The 18,088-nt window shown below is 58.0% G+C and overlaps 1 protein-coding gene across 2 annotated transcripts in view; it reads right to left on the bottom strand.

Moving 5' to 3' along the window:
* Positions 1 to 480: 480 nt before the first annotated feature.
* The window catches only part of TMEM104 (transmembrane protein 104), a 52,282-nt gene continuing 34,674 nt past the window's right edge, over positions 481 to 18,088 (bottom strand). For both annotated transcript variants that reach the window (XM_032456892.1, XM_006179451.3), the window contains exon 10: positions 481 to 5,264. In XM_032456892.1, coding sequence (XP_032312783.1) covers positions 4,504 to 5,264 — 761 coding nt within the window. In that variant the 3' untranslated portion in view covers positions 481 to 4,503. The remainder of the gene's footprint in view (positions 5,265 to 18,088) is intronic.

Here is an 18,088-nt window from a genome sequence, read left to right on the forward strand (position 1 = left end):
AGGACTCTGGGCAGCAGAAGCCCCTTGATATTCAGTGCCAACTCCCGCCCACCCTGATGCCGAATGTGACAGATGTGTTCAGCACAGGGGCTCTGGTGGTGATGGATAGAGTACATCCTTCAGTCTCCTTGAAGAGAAAGGCTCATGCCAGGGACTGTGTGTATCCTGCCCTGCCAGGGGCCCCCATGAGTACGTGACAATGTCACGGTAGAAACAGCAGAGGGAGGTCTGTTGCGGGGAACCTGCTGGGCTCTTCTGGGCCCTGGTGCATTCACTCTGTGGTGGATGTGCAGGGCTCAGACTGTCTTCTGGGGTCAGCACAGCTTAGCCTCACTGGTGCCGGGACTCCTTGGGAGGGAAGGAGCCTCAGGTCAGAGAATCTGTCCCACATCTCAATTCTCTGTCCTCCCTTTGGGGCTACCAGCCGCACCTCCTTTCTCTGTCACGTGCCATTGGCTGTAAACCATTTTAAAAGATGGCTCTTCCTTACCATTTTTAATGTCTTCACATTAAAAGACATTGGTTACATGTATCCCCACAGTGACTGTGAAGCAAGCATGCACTCACACTTCCATTCATTCTGCAAAAACAGTGAGCATGATTGGTACTGTCAGAACCTTTTCTAACTGTGAGCATGTGCAGCCTGGGGCCTTGCGGTTCTTGACCATTTGGGTGAAGCAGGGCAGAAACTAACTCCATGCAGTAGAGAGGAGGTCGGGAGGGCAGTGCTGGATGCCCAGAGCTCTTTCCCACACAGCTCCTTGCTGGCTCCCTGGAAGCTGGGTCTCCTCTCCAGTCTCCAAATACTCCACTTCGGGGATTGGGGCCATGAAAACTGGAAGATTTTGTTTGGTTTTAGGAATGAGAGCAGCTGAAGTGGTAGAGTGGGGAAATTTCTAATACCTCTCCATTCCTGGCTGGAGAGCCTAGGTACACTGAGAGAATGGGTAGTTCTTGTCCATTACAGTCAGTTTCATGTTTCTGCCCTGGATTTTCATGGGTCCAGGTCCAGGATCGGGGGGCTCCACAACAGATGTTGAATGTGAGTCTAGGTGAGTGCTAGAGGCCAGTGCTGAGGAAGGGAGCTTAACCTTGGTGGCAGTCGCTGGTGATGAGAGGGTTAACTCTTGCCCACCAGCCCCTGGACCTAACCTATCCTGCTGCCCGGTCTGGGTCTGAGTGCAGCTCTGGGTGGAAGGCTGCAGCAGGTGAGGCTGGGAGGAGTTGTGAGATCCAGGCTGCTCTCTGCTCACTGCCCAAGATCATTAATAACCAAGAACTGGAAAGATAATTAAAAGCCACATGTGGAGCTAAACCTGCTGCTGGCTGGCTCTAAGATGGGGCCAATCCTGCTCCTGGGGCCAGGCTCTTGGCCGCCTTGCTCCTTCTCTAGGAGTGTATTCTGGCCAGTGGAGGCAGGATGGATGCCTCCTCCAGTTTTGGAGCTGCGATGCCCTCTGCCCCTCTGCAGGAGGACCAACGAAGGGTCCTGTATTACCAAGGGGAGGGCAGAAAGCCTGGCAGGGGAGGAGGGAGCAGCTATGTTGGAGAGTGAATTGAGGCTCTAGATAGTCAATCATCATAAACAAGGGCATGACTGTGTAGCAAAGAGAAGGCTGAACCCAGACACCAGACCCAACTGCTGTTTTTTTTTTTTTCTCTTTTGGGAGGCTACAGGAAGAGAGAGGCCTTTAGTCACCAGTCTCAGCAACAGAAATTCTATCTTACCCTGTTCCGTCCTGCTGCTGCCATCACTGTTTCTCCCTCTGTCTTTCCTGTGCAGCTCAGGGTTCACACCACCTTTTTCCTGGGGCCTGTGTGTGGGGAGGGGGCGCAGAGGTGCCTGCTGCCCACCTCCCACCACTCAGCAGTGCCTCCCAGCCTGTCACCTGACATCTGCCCCATCCCTAAGCCCGCAGCTGCCTCTCTGGCCTCAGGTGAGGGCACAGCCAGGAGCTGCTGGCACAATGGCACGTGCGCATCGGCAGGGGACGAGACAGAGACCGCTGACTCCCACCTTGACCTGGCCTGCCCTCGGGACCCGTCTGGGGCAGAGCGGGTGAATGGCATTGGGCAAAGGCTGCTGAGTTTGCGTTCTCCTCCACAGTGACACTTGTACCTGGGCCAGGCTGGGCTGGCGCCCCACTACTGACAACAGGGCCCATCTGTAGAATGGAAACCATAACCCAACTTGCCCACCTCTCCAGGCTGATGTAAAAACTCACAGTCAAACAAGCTGGATGGGCAAGGTATCACCTGGGGAATGTCTAGCTCTCAGGGTCCTCAGTCCTCTCCCCTTAGCCCCAACTCCCCCACCCCCACGGCTATCAGCAGTAGAGAGGAAGGCCACCCCAGCTGACTTTCAGCAGGACAGACAGCAGGTGAACACCAAGGAGCAAAGGAATCCAGACTGTGGCAGGGGTGGGGGCCCCGGTTTGCCATCAGTGACATGGTCACCGCCAGCCAATTCCTTCCAGGACTGGGGCTGCTCAGCTCAAGAGGTGGAGGGGAATGCAGCCATCCGACTCCACTGCTGTGTGACTCCAGATTGTCACATAAATCAACCTGGGCTTTACGCTGCTAATAAATTTGTGTCCAAAATTTGGTTTGGAGCCTGAGGTGGCAGGATGATTTAATTTGCTTTGTCCTTAAGCAAGAAGGGATGTAATTGGAGAAGGGTAGGTACAGATGTTTTGAGTTCTCAGCAAACAGCCAGGCTGCTCCAGGGAGGGGCTGAGCTACAGGGGGCGGGGCCACTGCGGAGGCCTCCCGGCTCCGCCCACCCTGGGGTGAGGCTCCCTAGGAAGCAGCCACGACGGCAGATGGGGAAGGGGCGTCTTTCTTTGACGAGGATGGAAAACAATTGCTGGGGATAAGCTGTGAGAAGTGAAGACGTGTGACCACAGTGAGAAAGCTGATCGCGGCCACTTATGACATGAGATTCGCACAGGCTGGGGCTGCCAGGGGCCAGAGGGGAGGGGCTGGCGGCGCCACCAGACGCCCCTTGTTCTTGCGAATCCCTTGTCCCCCTCCCTGTTCCCTGAAGCCCCAGGAGACCTGGCGTCCTCGCTCTGTCCAAAGTTCAAAGACGGTGGGATGCAGTGGGGAGGCCGCAGAGGTTCCCCGGAGGGTTGAGCAAGGCACTGAAATCAAAAGAGGGTTGGGGAGGGGCCTGAGACCCCACCCCAGAGGGGCAGCTCCTGGTCAGGCTGCTCTGGGATCCAGGACAGGCAGGGTTAGGCCCAGGGCTTGGGGTCACACCAGGGAGGGCCAGGAGGGGCCCCCAGGTCCTGAAGCAGAAGGCACATTGAAAATGCAGAGTTCATTAGAGTCACCTGTTTCCCAGGAAGGCTGGCCCAGCAGGTATGCGCATGATTGTGAGGGGGAGGGAACCAGAGGAGCTGGTGAGGGGCCCTGGAACCTGACCCTCCTTCCACGGGAATGGTGGCCAGTGCCCCATCTCACCCCACAGCACCCAAGTGACGTGGAGTATGTGAACGCTGAGCACCCACAGCCTGGCTTGAGAGGGAGCCAGTTAAGTGTTGGAGTGGGAACAGGGACGGCAGGGACAGGGGGCAGACCTGACCTCTCACACAGTGGGAACCAGGGCCTACATGCCCAAGGTGATCCCAAGCTACTGTGGTGACAGATGGGGAGAGCTCTCGTCTAGTGGGCCTTATACGCTGCCCCCTGAACTGCAGGAGGCCCCAGGGACCCCAGTCAGAAGGGCAGAGGATCCCTTTCAGGGGTCACAAGCTCTGGGCTTTAATCCCTAGGCACGGGCTGCTGTGTCACCAACGGAAGGGCTGCTCCCGCCCGCTGCTCCAGAGACACCACAGCGCCCACAGCAGGGAACTCACAGCTCTGGCCTGGGGACCCTGGTACTGATTAGCACTTCCTGTCCTTGTCATCAGTGGCCAGGCACTCCCCCAGGAGAGGCACTTGGCACCTCCAGGCCTGGCGGGAAGGTGAGCCCTGCCACTAGCAGTCCTGGTGGGAGGAGGGCGAGGGCTGGGGTTGCCCTAATGTAGTAGATTTCCCAGACAAGGATGCGGGAGGAACTGGGAGGGGGCGGTGGCGGTGGGGGAACATGTGTCTGGTATAAATAGTGGCAGTGCCAGCACTGCGTCTCCACTGTGCAGGGGGAGGAGCCCGCCTGGGGTGGTGGGCGGGTGTGAAAGCAGAGGAATCCATTCCAGTAACCAGTCCGAGCAATAATCTGGGAGCAGCCGCGTGCCTGGGTTGTGGGACTCGGCTGGCCAGGGGGGCAGCCCCACGTAGGAGGACCCGGAGGAGGGTGACCCCGGCGAGTGAGGCAAGGTGCAGACTGTGTGGAGTCCTGGGTGGGGAGAAGAGCCCCAGCTGGGGGAGTGGAGGGTCCCTTCCAAGAACCTGGGCCTTGCCTGCCCCAGGGAGACCTGGGAGGCAACTAGCTCTTGGCTTTGCCGGCAGGGAGGACGGAGTGGGACCCCCACCTCTCTTGTCACCAGACATGTCCTGCCATCAGAGCTTGGTCTCGCTGAGGACGATGTTGGCGGTGACAAATAAGAAGCAGGAGAAAGCCCAGAGCAGCACAAAGCCCACCCAGAAGGTGTGGCGGAAAGGGGACCTGTGCTTGTTGATGGTCCCGAAGCCAAAGGCCAGCTGTGTGTCCCTGCGGCAGAGGTACACCAGGAAGGCGGGGATGACGTACTGGATGCCTGTGCCCGCATAGGCCCCGGTGATGCCCACCAGCGACTCCAGGTCGTGCGTGCAGAAGGCCACCAGCACAGGGGGCAGCAAGGTGATGGTGGGGAACACCACACGGTCCACCACCCAGGGGTACGTGCCACCCTCGCGGTGGAAGAGCGTCTTCCAGTTGTTGCGGAGGGTCACGGCGATGATGGGGAAGTTGGTGCTGATGGTGAAGACGGGGAAGAGGCCCAGGAAGAAGCGCACAGCGGCCAGGCCCACGATGTCGCAGCGCGCAAAGTTGAGGGTGTACATGTCCAGGAGGCTGTCTCCTTGGAAGCAGAAGATGGCGGTGAAGGAGAGGAGGCCGTAGAAGGCCAGGATCAGCACGTAGTCCAGGAAGACGAGGCGCGTGAGGTGGCGCTTGGAGGAGACGGGGGTGACGAGGGACGGCAGGGAGTGCTGGCACATGAAGGAGTAGACGCACACCCCGAACAGGTTCCGGACGCCGGAGAAGTCGGCCAGGGGCGGGTGCCCCTCCCCACGCCCGTGCCCGATGCGGACCAGGGCCAGCACAATCATGATGGCAAAAGCTGGAAAACAGGAGGGGAGTCAGCTGGCGGAGGAGGAAGCAGCCCTACCGGGGACGGTTTCTGGCCTGGGGGTGTCTGCCGAGGGACTGGAGCCCCAGGGAAAGAATGACTCAATTTGTGTCACCCTGAGGGTCATCTTCTGGGTCACAGCAGTGGCTGCTGATCTCAGGGACATCTGGTTCACCCCCCGCCCCCCGCCCCTGGCAGGTAAAGGAACATGTCTCTGGGGGTGGGGGATGGGGGGTGGCAGGAGGACAGCGCGGGGGCGATCAGCAGAGTAGCCCTGCGCTGTCTTCTCAGAGCAGCTCAGGCTCCCGGCCAGGACCTGCCAGCTCCCTTGTCGGCCCCAGGGGCTCTCTCACGGGGCTTTGCCAGCTTCCTGGCACCGAGCAGGTCTGGCGCAGGACTCTGGCCGCTCTCCCTCCTTTTAAAGGATGTGTGTGTGAGGAGCGGGCGTGGGGAGAGTGGAGAGGTAAGAGGCACAGAGCACTTGGGAGGGGGTGTCCTCCTGGGCCAGGGCAGCTGCTGGAGACAGCTGAGGAGAGACGGGGAAGCATGCCGGCAGCTCTGAGTAGAGGCGGGCGCTCAGGGGCCCACACCAGGCAGGGACGTTCCCATAGTCACTCGAGGTCACTCAAGGGAAGAAATGGCACCAAAGACCAATGCTGGAAGAGAGGAGCTGAATTCTCTGCGCTGCCGGTGCCAACAGCACGTGGCTCCCTTCTCCTAGGCCTGCTGGCACAGGTAGGGGACAGGGAGTGACTCTGACCCGAGTTCGCTGCAGAAGCGGAAGGGGACCTGTGATTCTATCTGTTCACACAGTGCTCCAGGCTGGCTGCGCCTCTGACAGCCACTCTCCCGCGGGTCCTGCATCCGGAGTTGGGCTCGCCAGCCGGTGCTCCAGAATGTAGACTCTCTGAAGCAGACGTACTTCTAGACCCAGTGGACTCTCTCCGGCTTCTCACGTGTTACCCAGATTTCCCCAAACTGCCACTGTTAGCATACCCAGGGACCACCAGTGTCCCTGTCTCCAGTTTTGGAGTCTGCAAAGCCCTGCTGTCTCTGTTCAGACCAGGCCTGACAGTCCTTCCAGCCTGGGCCCCCATCGTGCAGGGAAAGCCACGATGACACAAGGCACTTCTGGGGGAGCAACGCAGGCAAACAGTGGCCAGAAGAGGCTGGCTGCCAGCCCATCAGAGGCTCAGGGCTCCCCATTGTCCCCTTCAGGCCACATCATACCCCCAGCTCCCTGGAAGGAAGAGGCCTTTCTCCCAGGACTCACGGGAAGCCAAACCAATATCTTCCCACAATGACACTTGGGACTGCGCTCAACGGAAATGTCATTTATTACTTTTAATCAGAGCTGCCTGATACTGTCGGGTACAGGAGGGGAGGAGGAAAGCCGGGAAACAGGCCTGTGAAAACTGCCAGTAAAGATGATTTGTTTCTGAGGCTCTCAGCCCACTCCTGTCCCTGCCGCTCCTGACTCTGAGGGCACCACGACTCTTGCCGCTGCAGGGACATCACAAATCTTGCCAGCTCCAGTCAGTCAAGGGGAAAGTGGCAATACAGTTCCTTCCTTGAGCCCAGGAACTGCCTCTGGCTGAACTCTCTGAGGGTTGGGACAGGACACCCTGTGGGGCCTCCCTGTTCCCTCGGGGATGCCTAGGACCCCGGCAGTCTGGCTTGTCAGATTTCTTGGGGTGTGCAGGCCAGAGATCTGTATGGGAGAACCATACCCAGGAAGTGCGCTGGGGCAGGTGAGAGAGGGGGACCCAGGGAAAGGCTGGATGGGGTGGAGGTATGGTCCTTGTGTGCCAAGGAGTCTGTCCTGAGCCAGGAAGGGTTACAAAGCAGAGATGAGCGGGTCGGGCCGCTACCGCTGGGAGACAGGGCCCCTGGGGCCACCCGGTGATTAGGTGTTCAAGAGGCTGCAGCTGGCAGTTCTGCCAACAGAGGTAGGCCACCAGGGTCAGGGCAGAGAGGGCAGCTGTGGAAGGCAAGAGACCAATCCTGCTGTGCCACCACTGTCTCAGGGGGTCACCTGGTGACCTGGCGCTATTCCTGGCCCAGGCCCAGGCCTGCACGGCCGCCAGGCTCAGCCTCGGGGCCGTGGGTCTGGTGAGCATGCGGGAGGCAGGAAGAAGCTGGCTGGCTGGATGTGAGGGCCTCCCCTCACTGCTCCCTCCAGCTGGGGTGCTGGCTAGTGCTTTGCTGTTCAGCTTCCTCCTCAGCCCTAAATCTCCAAGAGGCTGTAAGAAACGCAGGCAGAAACTGGCTTGCTGACTTCAGGGCGAGCTGTCTGGACAGCCCTGACGGGTGGCTTTGCTTATTGTAAACAAACCAATTTAGGAAGCAGGTTTCCAAAGAGTTTTGACTGATTTTTTTTTTTACAGCATGCATGGGCACCCCCTTAAGAATGTGCACCTACTAACAGGGGTCCTCCAGAGTTGCTGTCTTGGGAGCTGCATCTTTACATCTACGATGGTGTGGGACATTTTCCAGAACTTTCTGGATGCCTACAAAGCCGTAGCTCTGGGTGGTAAGAAAACTCTCACAATTTTCCGGCTATAATTAGCTTTACCTGATAATGCTGTTACCTAGATTTGTCACCCATTTTGTTCCCTTACTTGAACAAGTCTATCCGCCAGAACAACAGGTCTGTTTCCAAAAACCAGATCTACCCTCAAGGGCTGGATGTTTGCTCCTGTCTAGGAATTAAGATGCCAGAGGCTCTTGAGAGGTGATTCCAGGGGCGTTAAAAAGTGGCCGCTTCGTGGGGTTGCAGCTCCCCAGGAAGCCCTAGGTAACCTCGGGACGAGACGGGGAAGTGGGAACCATGGGGCCCCTGGGAGGACATGGGGTGGGTGCGGGGTGATGTTTTCTGGAGTGGAGACACGGGGGCAATGATCCAGCCTGGTCTCCAGATTGGCAAGTGCAGTAGAAACCAGTGGTATCCACGCACTGCGTTGTGATGGAAGGACAGAGAGTGAAAGGAAGGAAGGAAGCAGGAGGGCCAGGTGCGGGCGGCTCTGACCTTGAGGGGTCCCGGCACTAGGGGCGTGAGGACTAACCTTCCCACTGCCACCTGGCCCTGCCCTTGTGACCACACTCCTTTGCTCTTGGCCCTTCCCTCCTCCGGTTACTGGAGGAGCAGAGTTCAACAGCCATCTTCTAGATTGATCGCCCTGTCTCCAGGAGATAGCTGCTCCAAAAACTCATTAGGTCTGATAATAAATCAAGATGAAATGAGGATGACAGGATGTGAGCGACAGACACGGCCAGCAAGCACAACGGAGAGCAGGGCTCTGAGCGCGCACAGGATGCCCAGGGTCTGGGCGCCGCCACTGACAGCTCGTGCCACCTGGCCGGGGCCGTGTGGGAGGTGGGGATGGAGGCAGAGGAGGACACGGGGCGGGCTGGGCTTCTCTCTGACCCTCACACGCTGTGCTCAGAGAGCCCACATGATGGACGGGGGTCGCAGTCCCCATCCACCTGCACTGTGCACCAGCAGTCACGCTCCAAGGGGTGAAGAGATGCAGCGAGTTGCCAGGCAGGATGCTGCGGGGGTGGGGGAGGAGGTGAGGGCCTGATACAGGTCACATGAGGAGTGGCTGTCGGCCCCGGAAGGTGCAGCTGCAAGGCGACGTGGGGGGTCAGGAGACTTCTCTTTTAATATCTGCAGTAACAGCCCACGTGAAAACAACTGCCCTTGCTTCGTGCGCCGCACAGGGCTCACCGGGACAGTTCATTCATTCCACAAAGATGCACCCAGGGCTCTCACCTCACGGCTGTGTGTCTGTCTGACCTCACAGCCCCTCTCCTTTGCAGAGGGGGAGCCAGTGAGTCGACCCCCTTCTGAACTCCTGCCAAAGGGCAAAGGTGGTCCAGATTTTTAAGGAGATGAGAGTGAAAAAACAAACATGATCCCAAATCTGGATGACTTGCCTCTCCTGGTTCCCCACTTGGCTCTCCCAGGCCCTTCTCCCTGGGGCCTCATTGACTAGATAAAGCTCTGAACCGGCCCAGACCTCACAGGAGTCAGAGTTGACTCATTCTTGGGGCCAAATGGGGATAAGCAGGGGTCTAAGGTCAGGGCCCGGGGCTCTGAGGCTCACTTCTGCAGAGTCCAACCGGCAGCCCCAGTTTGCCTCTCTTGGGTCTGTGGGTCAGGGCAGAGATCAGAGTGGTCAATAGCTAGCTGCATCCTCCGTGCACTGGAACCACCTCGGGTGGGCGCCTGCGTGCTGGCCTGCGCTGGGAGTGGAGAGGGAAGAGCTCGTTCTGGGCCTCTGGGTGGCCCGGCTGGCACTGCCTTGGCCCCGGGGCTGTGGCGAGGCTCTCCCTGGCCCTTGGAATGGTGGCGAGGCCTGTGCAGAGCTGTGAAAAGGGAATGTAAACTAGCTCCTTTATCATTTTCTCATATTGAGTACATGTTGAAAAGATATTTTTGATATGAAGTTGAATAAGCATACTATTTAAATTAAAGTTTTAAGACGTGCCTACCACAAAACTGGAAATTCCCCAGTTGGCTCACATTGTATTTTGATTGGGCAACGCGGGTTTACAGCGACCACGCCTCTGGGGAGTGTGCATCTGTGAAGCATCTGACCTGCTGGGAATCTGAAAGATTTCCGCCTCCTGCCCCCAACCTCAGCCCCGGCTCCTAACTAATCCTGTCACCGGCCCTGATTTGCTCTGAGACACTGAAGACCTTGGGCCAAGGTGCGATACTGCACTGGTCCCTCCTGAAAAGCTAAAGGCAAAACAGGCTTTCAGTTCCCCTGGGCTGTGACCACCAGGGTGGCCTGCCCTGCAGCGGGGATACTGGCTGGGCCTGTGGTCCTGGGTCATTAAGTCAGAAGGACATTTTGGTAAACACGTGAGCTCGAACAGAGCTTCTCTGGAACGCAGGAGGGCTGTGCACAATGGCCCGCGCCCCTGAGGCCCTGGCCCCAGTTGTCTCCTTTGCAGGCACCGGAGGGAATGCAGCTATCACAGAGGAGGGGGACGCTTTCTGCTAAGGCCAGAGCCCTCATTCTTAATCCCCAAGGGCTCTGGAGAGCACAAATAATGCAAAGCTGTGACCGAGAGCCCAGGGTAAAGGCTAGGACTCCTTCCAGCAGTGCCTCGGGGCATCCTCACAAGCCAGCCGCACATCAGGCAGGGCCTCAGCCAGCCGGCCTCCCGGAGAGCTGCGGCCTCAACTCCCTGCGCTCTGGACCCTGCCCAGCTGCCCCGCGCTGTGGAGTGGGCCACCCCCAAACACCTTGCTGCTCCTCGAGCCCCGTAAGTGGCTCTGACTCTGACACGTGCGAGGTGGAGGCCATCCGTCAAGGTGGCTGACAGGAGGATGGCACTCTCTTCTCCAAGCAGGGAATCAAGATGCCAGGGCTGCGGACGACGACTGGCCAGAGTGTGCCCATCCCCAGCTCAGGCTCCGGTGCTCCTCCTTTACTGCCACACAGCACTGGGAGGGGCTGGGCACGGCTGTGTCTCTCAGGCTGGGTCATCTGAGCTTGGCTGGTGCCTCCCGAGATTCAGGGGGGCTGGGAGGAGCTGAGGGGGGTAACATCAGCCTGACCTGAGAACCACTGAGGACTAAGCAGTTTCTCCACCCTAAAAACAGGAGCAGGTGGCTGGGCAATCGTTCCTTAAAGAATAGGACCCGCTGTGAACAGAGTGCCATTTGGCAGCTCACAAGAGCCGCAGGCCAGGGGTGTGAGTGGGAAGTCACCCCAGGAGGCTCTAACACCTTGGAAGGAGGAGGCAAGTGGGGGAGGGAGGCCACTGCTGCTTTTCTTCTGAACAAGCTTAAGTTCTCAAGTTACACTGGGTTCAACTGATTCTGCCACCGAACTGTGTAATCCTGGGGTGGGGATGGGGTCCACTTAACTTGTCTGCACCTCTGTTTCATCACCTTTAAAAGGGAGATGCTCATGGTCCCTGGGAGGATGGAATAAGATGGTACAATAAAGCACGTGGCCAGAGCCTGGCCCACAGCGATTGTCCAAAACCGTGTTAAGTCCCCTTTCTCACTGCAGAAACCTTATTTTCCATCCTGAAAACCCATTCAAGTAGGAAAACCTGTCAATCCTGAGTTCTCACTTAATTCTCCTTTTGCTCCAAGGAGGACCCAACCCAGGTCAAGCTGCAGTCATGCCCCCTCCCTGAGCATCTCTGGTTCAGGCACCAGCTAATCTTTTGGGCTCTGGTGGTTGGGAGGGGGTATGAGGAGAACCAGGAACAGACTGCTCATACCTGCTCTGTGAAGCAGATCCACTTCCTTTTGCTCCGCCTGAGGCCACACTGTCCCTATTACCCTGTCATCTGGGGAGACTCTGGGTGTGTGCTCTGTGTATGGGGTTAGGTGAGCCTGGAAAGTAATTCTGTTTGGGTTCTTTGGGGCTCACGTTGGTCCATCCTTCCTCAGTCATTGCCCTCCCACGGGAGCACAGGCTGTGGTTGGGGTAGGGGGTCCTTTCATGCCCCGAGAAGACAGGACACGCTGGGTCTCTGGCTGGAAGGGGTTCCCTCTGGGGAGAAGGGAAAGCTCACCATGCAGGTGTGTTCGGCTCCAGAAGCATCTTGGCCCTGGGTCACATTTCACGCCAGGCCAGGGAGACATTCTGTGATTGCTAGCCTTGCCTGCAATAACTCACAAAAAAGTCACCTGGGTTTCCACTGAAGAGAAGAATTTAAAGCCAATCTGACTACCTTCCCAAGCTGGATCAGCCCCTGGGGTTTCTGGAGGATGTCTAGCTCTGTAGGTGTCATTGTCATCAGGGAAGCAGAAGAGGAGGATGTTTAAATAATCAGCTTACAGGACCGTGGTTCTACTCCAGGACTCAGGGCAGAGCCGCCCGCCTTCCAAGTGTGTCAGGAGGAGCAGGTCGTTGATAAAGGGCAGGTATTTGAGTCTCGGAAGCAATCAAGCCTTAAGTACGAAATCAAGAGTTCTGGCCTTTTCATCCTACAACTTTCCACGCCCTTGGAGCAAGTGGTCCCTGGGAGGGCAGGCTCTCTGTCCTTCACTCGTGAGCTGTCAGGGCAAGCTCAGTTCGTAATCGCAGGGAAGGTGGGGCCCAAGGGCCTGTGGCTGCTGGCGGACTAATCTTCCCAGAGGCTGGAAACATAAACCTTCACACTGCCGCCTTTCCTGCGGGCCCTCAGCCCTTTCTTCTTGCTGTGGATTGAACTGTCTCCCCCTCTGATTTGTACGTCGAAGCCCTAACCCCAGTGTGACTGTATCTGGGGACGGGGCCTTTAAAGAGGGATTACAGGTTAAGTGAGGTCATAAGGGCGGACCCTAATCTGATGGGACGGGTGTTCCTTTAAGGAGAGAAAGGGACACTGGAGCATGCTCTCTCTGCACACGCAGAGGAAAAGCCAAGTGAGGACACGGTGAGAAGGCGGCCGTCTACCAGCCAGGGAGGCCTCACCGGAAAGCAACCCCGAGAACACCTTGATCTTGGGCTTAGTCCAGCCCTCGGAACCGGGAGAATAAATTTCCACGGTTTAAGCCACCCAGCTTGTGGTATTGTCATGGTAGCCTGAGCCGACTGAGAGCTGTTGAGCAGTGGCTGGACGCAGAGAGAAACCAGGGAGCGGAGAAAGCGGACAGGCAGTACAGGACAAGGACGCTGGGTCCCCAGGTCTGACCGTACATTCCGGAGCTCCAGGGTGGCCCTGGGCCTTGTTAGCTCTGCGGACAGGTATGGACGCCTGACGTGGCTGGGGTGGCCCCTGGCTTGTGTGAAGCCCAATTGTGTGTAACTGTCATCAGACACCTCACCCCGCTGACCACGAGCTGCCAGGGCCTCATCCTCCCTTCCCTTGCTGGAGTCCAGGCACCTGGCCTGCCAACCTCCTGGTGGGGCAGGAGTCCTCATCTGGTGGCCGGGTCAGCACGCGTGTCAGCCACACGCAGAGCAGAGCTGCCGACACAAGGCTGCTCGGAGGAGAGGTGCGGCCGAGAGAGCAGCGGTGTCTGCTCAGGGCCAAGTAGAGCTCTCAGGTCAGGCCTGTGCTAATGACAGGGGTCATTTGGTGGCATGTGGCTGGCCCTTCAGCAAACTTTAATTAGGTGTCCAGTTTACCCTAAGAGCTTTAAGATAGAAACCCCCAGTTCCTTTCCTTTCAACTGACCTCTGTGTCTGCAGAGAGAACTTGTAGAAAACCAAGAATATAATTAAGACCAAAATGAAACATACACAAAAAGGCTCTCCTGCATTCCCTCCGTTGGCTGTGTGACAAGGGGTATTGAACGGCCCAGGAGAGCCCTGGATGGTGGCCAGAGACAGGGTGGGCAGTGCAGCAGCGAAGGCTCAGGGAGCACAGAGCAGAGGCTGGCTGGAAGCTCAAAGGGGGCTGGTATGCTGCCCTCACTATGGGAGGGGGTCCTTCCTGGCCCTTGCAGAAGCACCAGTTGAGTGAGGGGGCAGCAGTGAGTGCCTGGGAAGGAATTCAAACACCAAGCTGGCAGGACGAGCCAACAGGATGTGGGAAACAGATGGCCCAGGCGTAGAAGACCCCTGGCTACTGGTGGTGACAGATCACAGCCATCCCCCCCAGGAGACGCTCGGCTGAGATCAGTCACGGATCTGCGGGGGAGTCAGCCACGTGGCCACAAATAATTCTGGGGACAGGTAAAACCAGAGCCCTTATGTTCCCAGGTGACGGTCTCCTCCTGGGGACCTTCTGCCACCCGGGCCACCACCACTGAGTCCCACCTCTCCCTGCTGGCTCGGTCTGGAAGACAAATCTGGGGCACCTGCCAGGGGGAGGTGGGGGAGCAGGGCTGAGAAACTTCACGAGGCCGGCTCAAGTTTATCTACAAACGGTCGGGAGGATGGCGCCTGACCCACTTTGCGGGAGCACCGAGACAGTAATGATTGGTGTGGTGCTGCTCTGAATACACAATCAGAGGGAAGGCAGCCTGTGGGTCCCTGACAACCCAGACCAAGGAGGGCTGCCACGCGCCAGAGCTGCCTTTATTAGAAAGAATCGTTTTTTTAATAACACCAAACGGGGCGCCTCGAGATGAGCCAGCTGTTTGTGTCCCCAAGTGGGAGGCGTCTGCCGGGGGGAGTCAGTAATGGCTGGGGAGTCGGTAATGGGAGTGGAGTAATGATGCCACCGTGCCCCCTTCCAGCCTGAGAGCTCCCCACCGGTGGCCCAAGTGGGAACAGTCTACGGTTGTCGGCTTAGCTGTAAAGCCACAGCTGCTGGGACTGTGGGCACGACAGTCTCCTAAGTGTCCCTGGTTGACTGATAGCTGACAGTGAGAGCCAGGAGTGGGGGAAGCCGGGCCTCTCTGTGAGGTGGGCCTACGTCTCATTTCTCTTGGGCTCAAGCTTCCTTGAAGACGGTGGGGGCGGAGGCCTGCAGGATGCAGGGAGGGCTCCTGGCCCCGTGAGCCCTGGGGACCAGCGCTGGGGTTGGGGGGTGGGGAGGCTGTACAGACCAGCTGGTGATGCTCTGAGATCTCACCAAGGGACATCCATCCAGTGATATGGCTCTTTCTGGAGGCGGCCTGGGCCATGTCCCTGATCTCCTGGCTGGTCCCAAGGAAGGCTCACTCTGAAGCCACTCCTGAGAGGCAGCAGCACTCCTGGGATGCAGCAGCCCGAAATGACGATGGTGGGGACACACAGGGCTGATGTCTGAATGCTGACCCGCTGCTGGGGACTGTGCTGCTAGCATTTCCCACGTGGTCCCATTTTATCTTCTGGCTTCTGTCACTGCCTGACAAGGAGCCTGGCCTGTGAGCGCACACTGGCGGTGGACGCCATCCCACTCGCACTGAAGGGAACAAAGCGGGGAGGTGCAGCAGGGGCGGCACCTGGGCCAGAGCCTCGTGAGCTGAAGTAGCCGCTGGGTGCGAGCGAGTAGAAGGCACGCGGGGCTGGCCAGGAAGTCTCCCGGGCCGGAAAAGTCTCGCCTGCCAGGACAGTGATCGGAGACCATCCTTGTACACGTGAATTCAGGGGCATTTGCAAACCAGGTCTCCCAAACTGAGCAGCCTGGTCTCCCCAGAACTTCTTTGGACAACAAAAGAAATGAATCAAGGTTGGCACTTATCAGACACGTTCTGACATTTTCCCGGACAAGTGGCTATTTGCAAAGGCCATCCAACCTTTAAATCCCAGCCTGGCAATGCGAAAACCCTGGAGGAACCGGCCTACAGGCTTCTCAGCTTGTCTTGAGCTCCAGGGGGCCCTGCTCAGGGAGGGGCTCCTGCAGTCTTCCCCGGCCTCATTTCAACAGATGGCAGAACAAATTCCTAATTAAGCACGAGAAAGTTTCCGGCTCAGCACATTTATTTATGATTTTCCGGTTCCTTTGGTGCTCATTCTTCCCTTTTGTCTTCCTGGAGCCCAGGCCAGCTTATTGCCACCCTGAGCTCCCCACTCTGCTCTCTTGGACAGTCTGGGCCCTAATCTGGGGAGAGGGAAGAGGCAGGGGAAGCTGGAAGGAGGGAGGTCAGGCCGCACAGCTGCTGTTCAGACGCAAAATGAAGAGGGAGTTTGTTGCAAACTGACGACTTGGTGCAGACTTGAGAGGACAAATGGGGCCCTGGTGCTCACTGCCTTTGGAGGAGTTCTAGAAAGATCACCTGGGGTCAGCTTGGGCCAGAGGAGAGAACTCCCCCTCTGGCATCCCACGGGCAGGGCTCGCTCCCTCCCATGGCAGTGCTGCCAGATTCCACGACCTCTGCCCCCTCCCTCCCGTCCTGGCGCTGCGCCTCTGCCTGGGTCAGGACCAGGCAAACACCTTCCCCACGGTTCTGGGCAGGGAGATGCCCGGGGGGCTCCAACGCTCCAGGGCTGAGAACTGAACCCGGGGCCCGGCTACACGCCAGAGAGCGTACTTCACTGGGCGACTTCTCTCTCACTTGAGGGCTGTGTGTCACATGGAGGATTACTTTTCGAGTCGAGGGCTGAGAGTCTCACGGAGAAAAGCAGCGGCCCGTGCTGTCACCCGCAGCAGTGCTCTGGGGAGAAGGTTCGCGGAGAGGCCACTGCCATTTGATTATCTCTCAGATCAGAGGGAGGAAAGAGGCAAATGACTTGCAGAGACAGCGATGTCACCACCAAAACACGAGCGCAGATGACCTTCACGGGCTGGACTCCACCTCGCGCCCTCTCAAGGCCACGGCCTGCGCTGCCAGGGGCTACCTCTGAGGGCCCGGAAGCCGAGGGGTGGGAGACCCGGAGGAGTCCCGCTGCAGTCCCCTCGCCGCCCTGTGGGAGGGGGCTCTGGTTGGGAGGGGGAGATGCAGAATGGGTCACCAGGGTCCGGGGTGGCCCATGCCATGGGAAAGCAGTCAATTTTCTAAAGCAACTGGTTCCGGAGCCTGGTTTTGGAGAAGGAGAGGTGTCTAACAGCAGAATGGGGAGGGGACGAGGGCTGCTCGAGGTACGTGAGGACACCTCGTACGTGAGGGTTCAGCGCCGCCTTCACAGGTGGGAGCTGGGTCTGACTCAAGTCTGGGGGGCACCTGGTGGCCTGTGCCAAGACGTAGGCTCTTTACTTACTGTCAGCCTCCTCCTCTTCCTTATAGCCTTCTCCCTTTTAACAAATGCGTTGCTCACCAGAAGCAGAGAGGACTTTGTCATGCTAAACAGGCCCTAGGGTGTATGGAAGCCATTAACTGTCATTATCTGGGCGGTCTCCCTCGTGGGCTGACGAGGGGAATCCATCATGCCAGCTACAGCACGGGTGTCCCCTCCACCTCTCCCACGCTGCTCCTGCCTTTCCAATGGAAAGGGACGGGGAACCTGTGTTTAACAAGCCCCTTCCACCGCTGATGCAGAAGGTCAAGGACAGCCAGTCCCGAGCAGGGCAGGGGCCAGACCTCCAGGACTTGGGGACCTGACTTCAGGGAGCAGAGGAGCTGGGGCAACAGAGTTGGGCCACGGAAGCGAGGAGGGAGAACATTTTTCTCCAAATACTGTTTGCTGAGAAAATGTTTCCTTCTGAAGGTCACTGGGGCTTTCAAATACTTCCTATAAGTAGGCTTACAAGGAGAAGATCGGCTGGCCGGTAATTCTGAGCCCCGGCTGAGCCTCGTTTTTGGACACAAGCCCTGCTGGCACTCAAGGAGGCTCCATTCCAACATCTTACTCTGGAACTAGCGTGACCCTCACGTTCTAAGTAATGAGTTTGCTTTTTGTCCCAGGTGGTCACGTTAATTTAACCCAGGGCTTTGGAGCTTGTGAATGCAATTTGGGAAAAGCATCCTGTAGGTGAGATAGGATCTGACCAGCTGGATGGGGTAGACAAGGCAGCTGGCCCTGTCCAGGTGTGTGGGGTCCTCCTGCTCCCTCATCTCACCTGGTTGGTGAAGGGCAGGCTCATCGAGCTAAGAGGCCCCAAAGCCCACACACCAGACGGCTCAGTCCTGCTCTCGTTTCCTTGCAAAGGACCAAGAGTGGGAAGAAGCTACAGGCTGGTGAGTCCAGCTCAAGACAAGGCACTGACAAAGTACCCCTCAGGGTGGCACAGGAGCCTTTCCGCCATGAGCCCTGGATTGGAGGCCGCCCCGTCCATGTGCTGCAGAGCCTGCCCCTGCAGGGGAGGGGGGTGGGCTGGATAACCTGGCAACTTCCAAGCGAAGATGCGCCAGGACACTCCTGGGATGCAGTGGCTCCTTAGGCTAGGATCTTGCAACCGATCCCAGAGCATCTGTTTGCCAGCAGGGGTGGCAGCGACCACACACCCTCTGGTAATGGGCCCAGGTGGGTCAGCCGCCTGGCTGAGGATGAGGTCAGAAGTGAACGAGCTCCCTCCTGCAGACCAGATATTAGGGGAGAGACCCC

Source organism: Camelus ferus, chromosome 16, assembly GCF_009834535.1.
Source record: "Camelus ferus isolate YT-003-E chromosome 16, BCGSAC_Cfer_1.0, whole genome shotgun sequence".
Classification (NCBI taxonomy): domain Eukaryota; kingdom Metazoa; phylum Chordata; class Mammalia; order Artiodactyla; family Camelidae; genus Camelus; species Camelus ferus.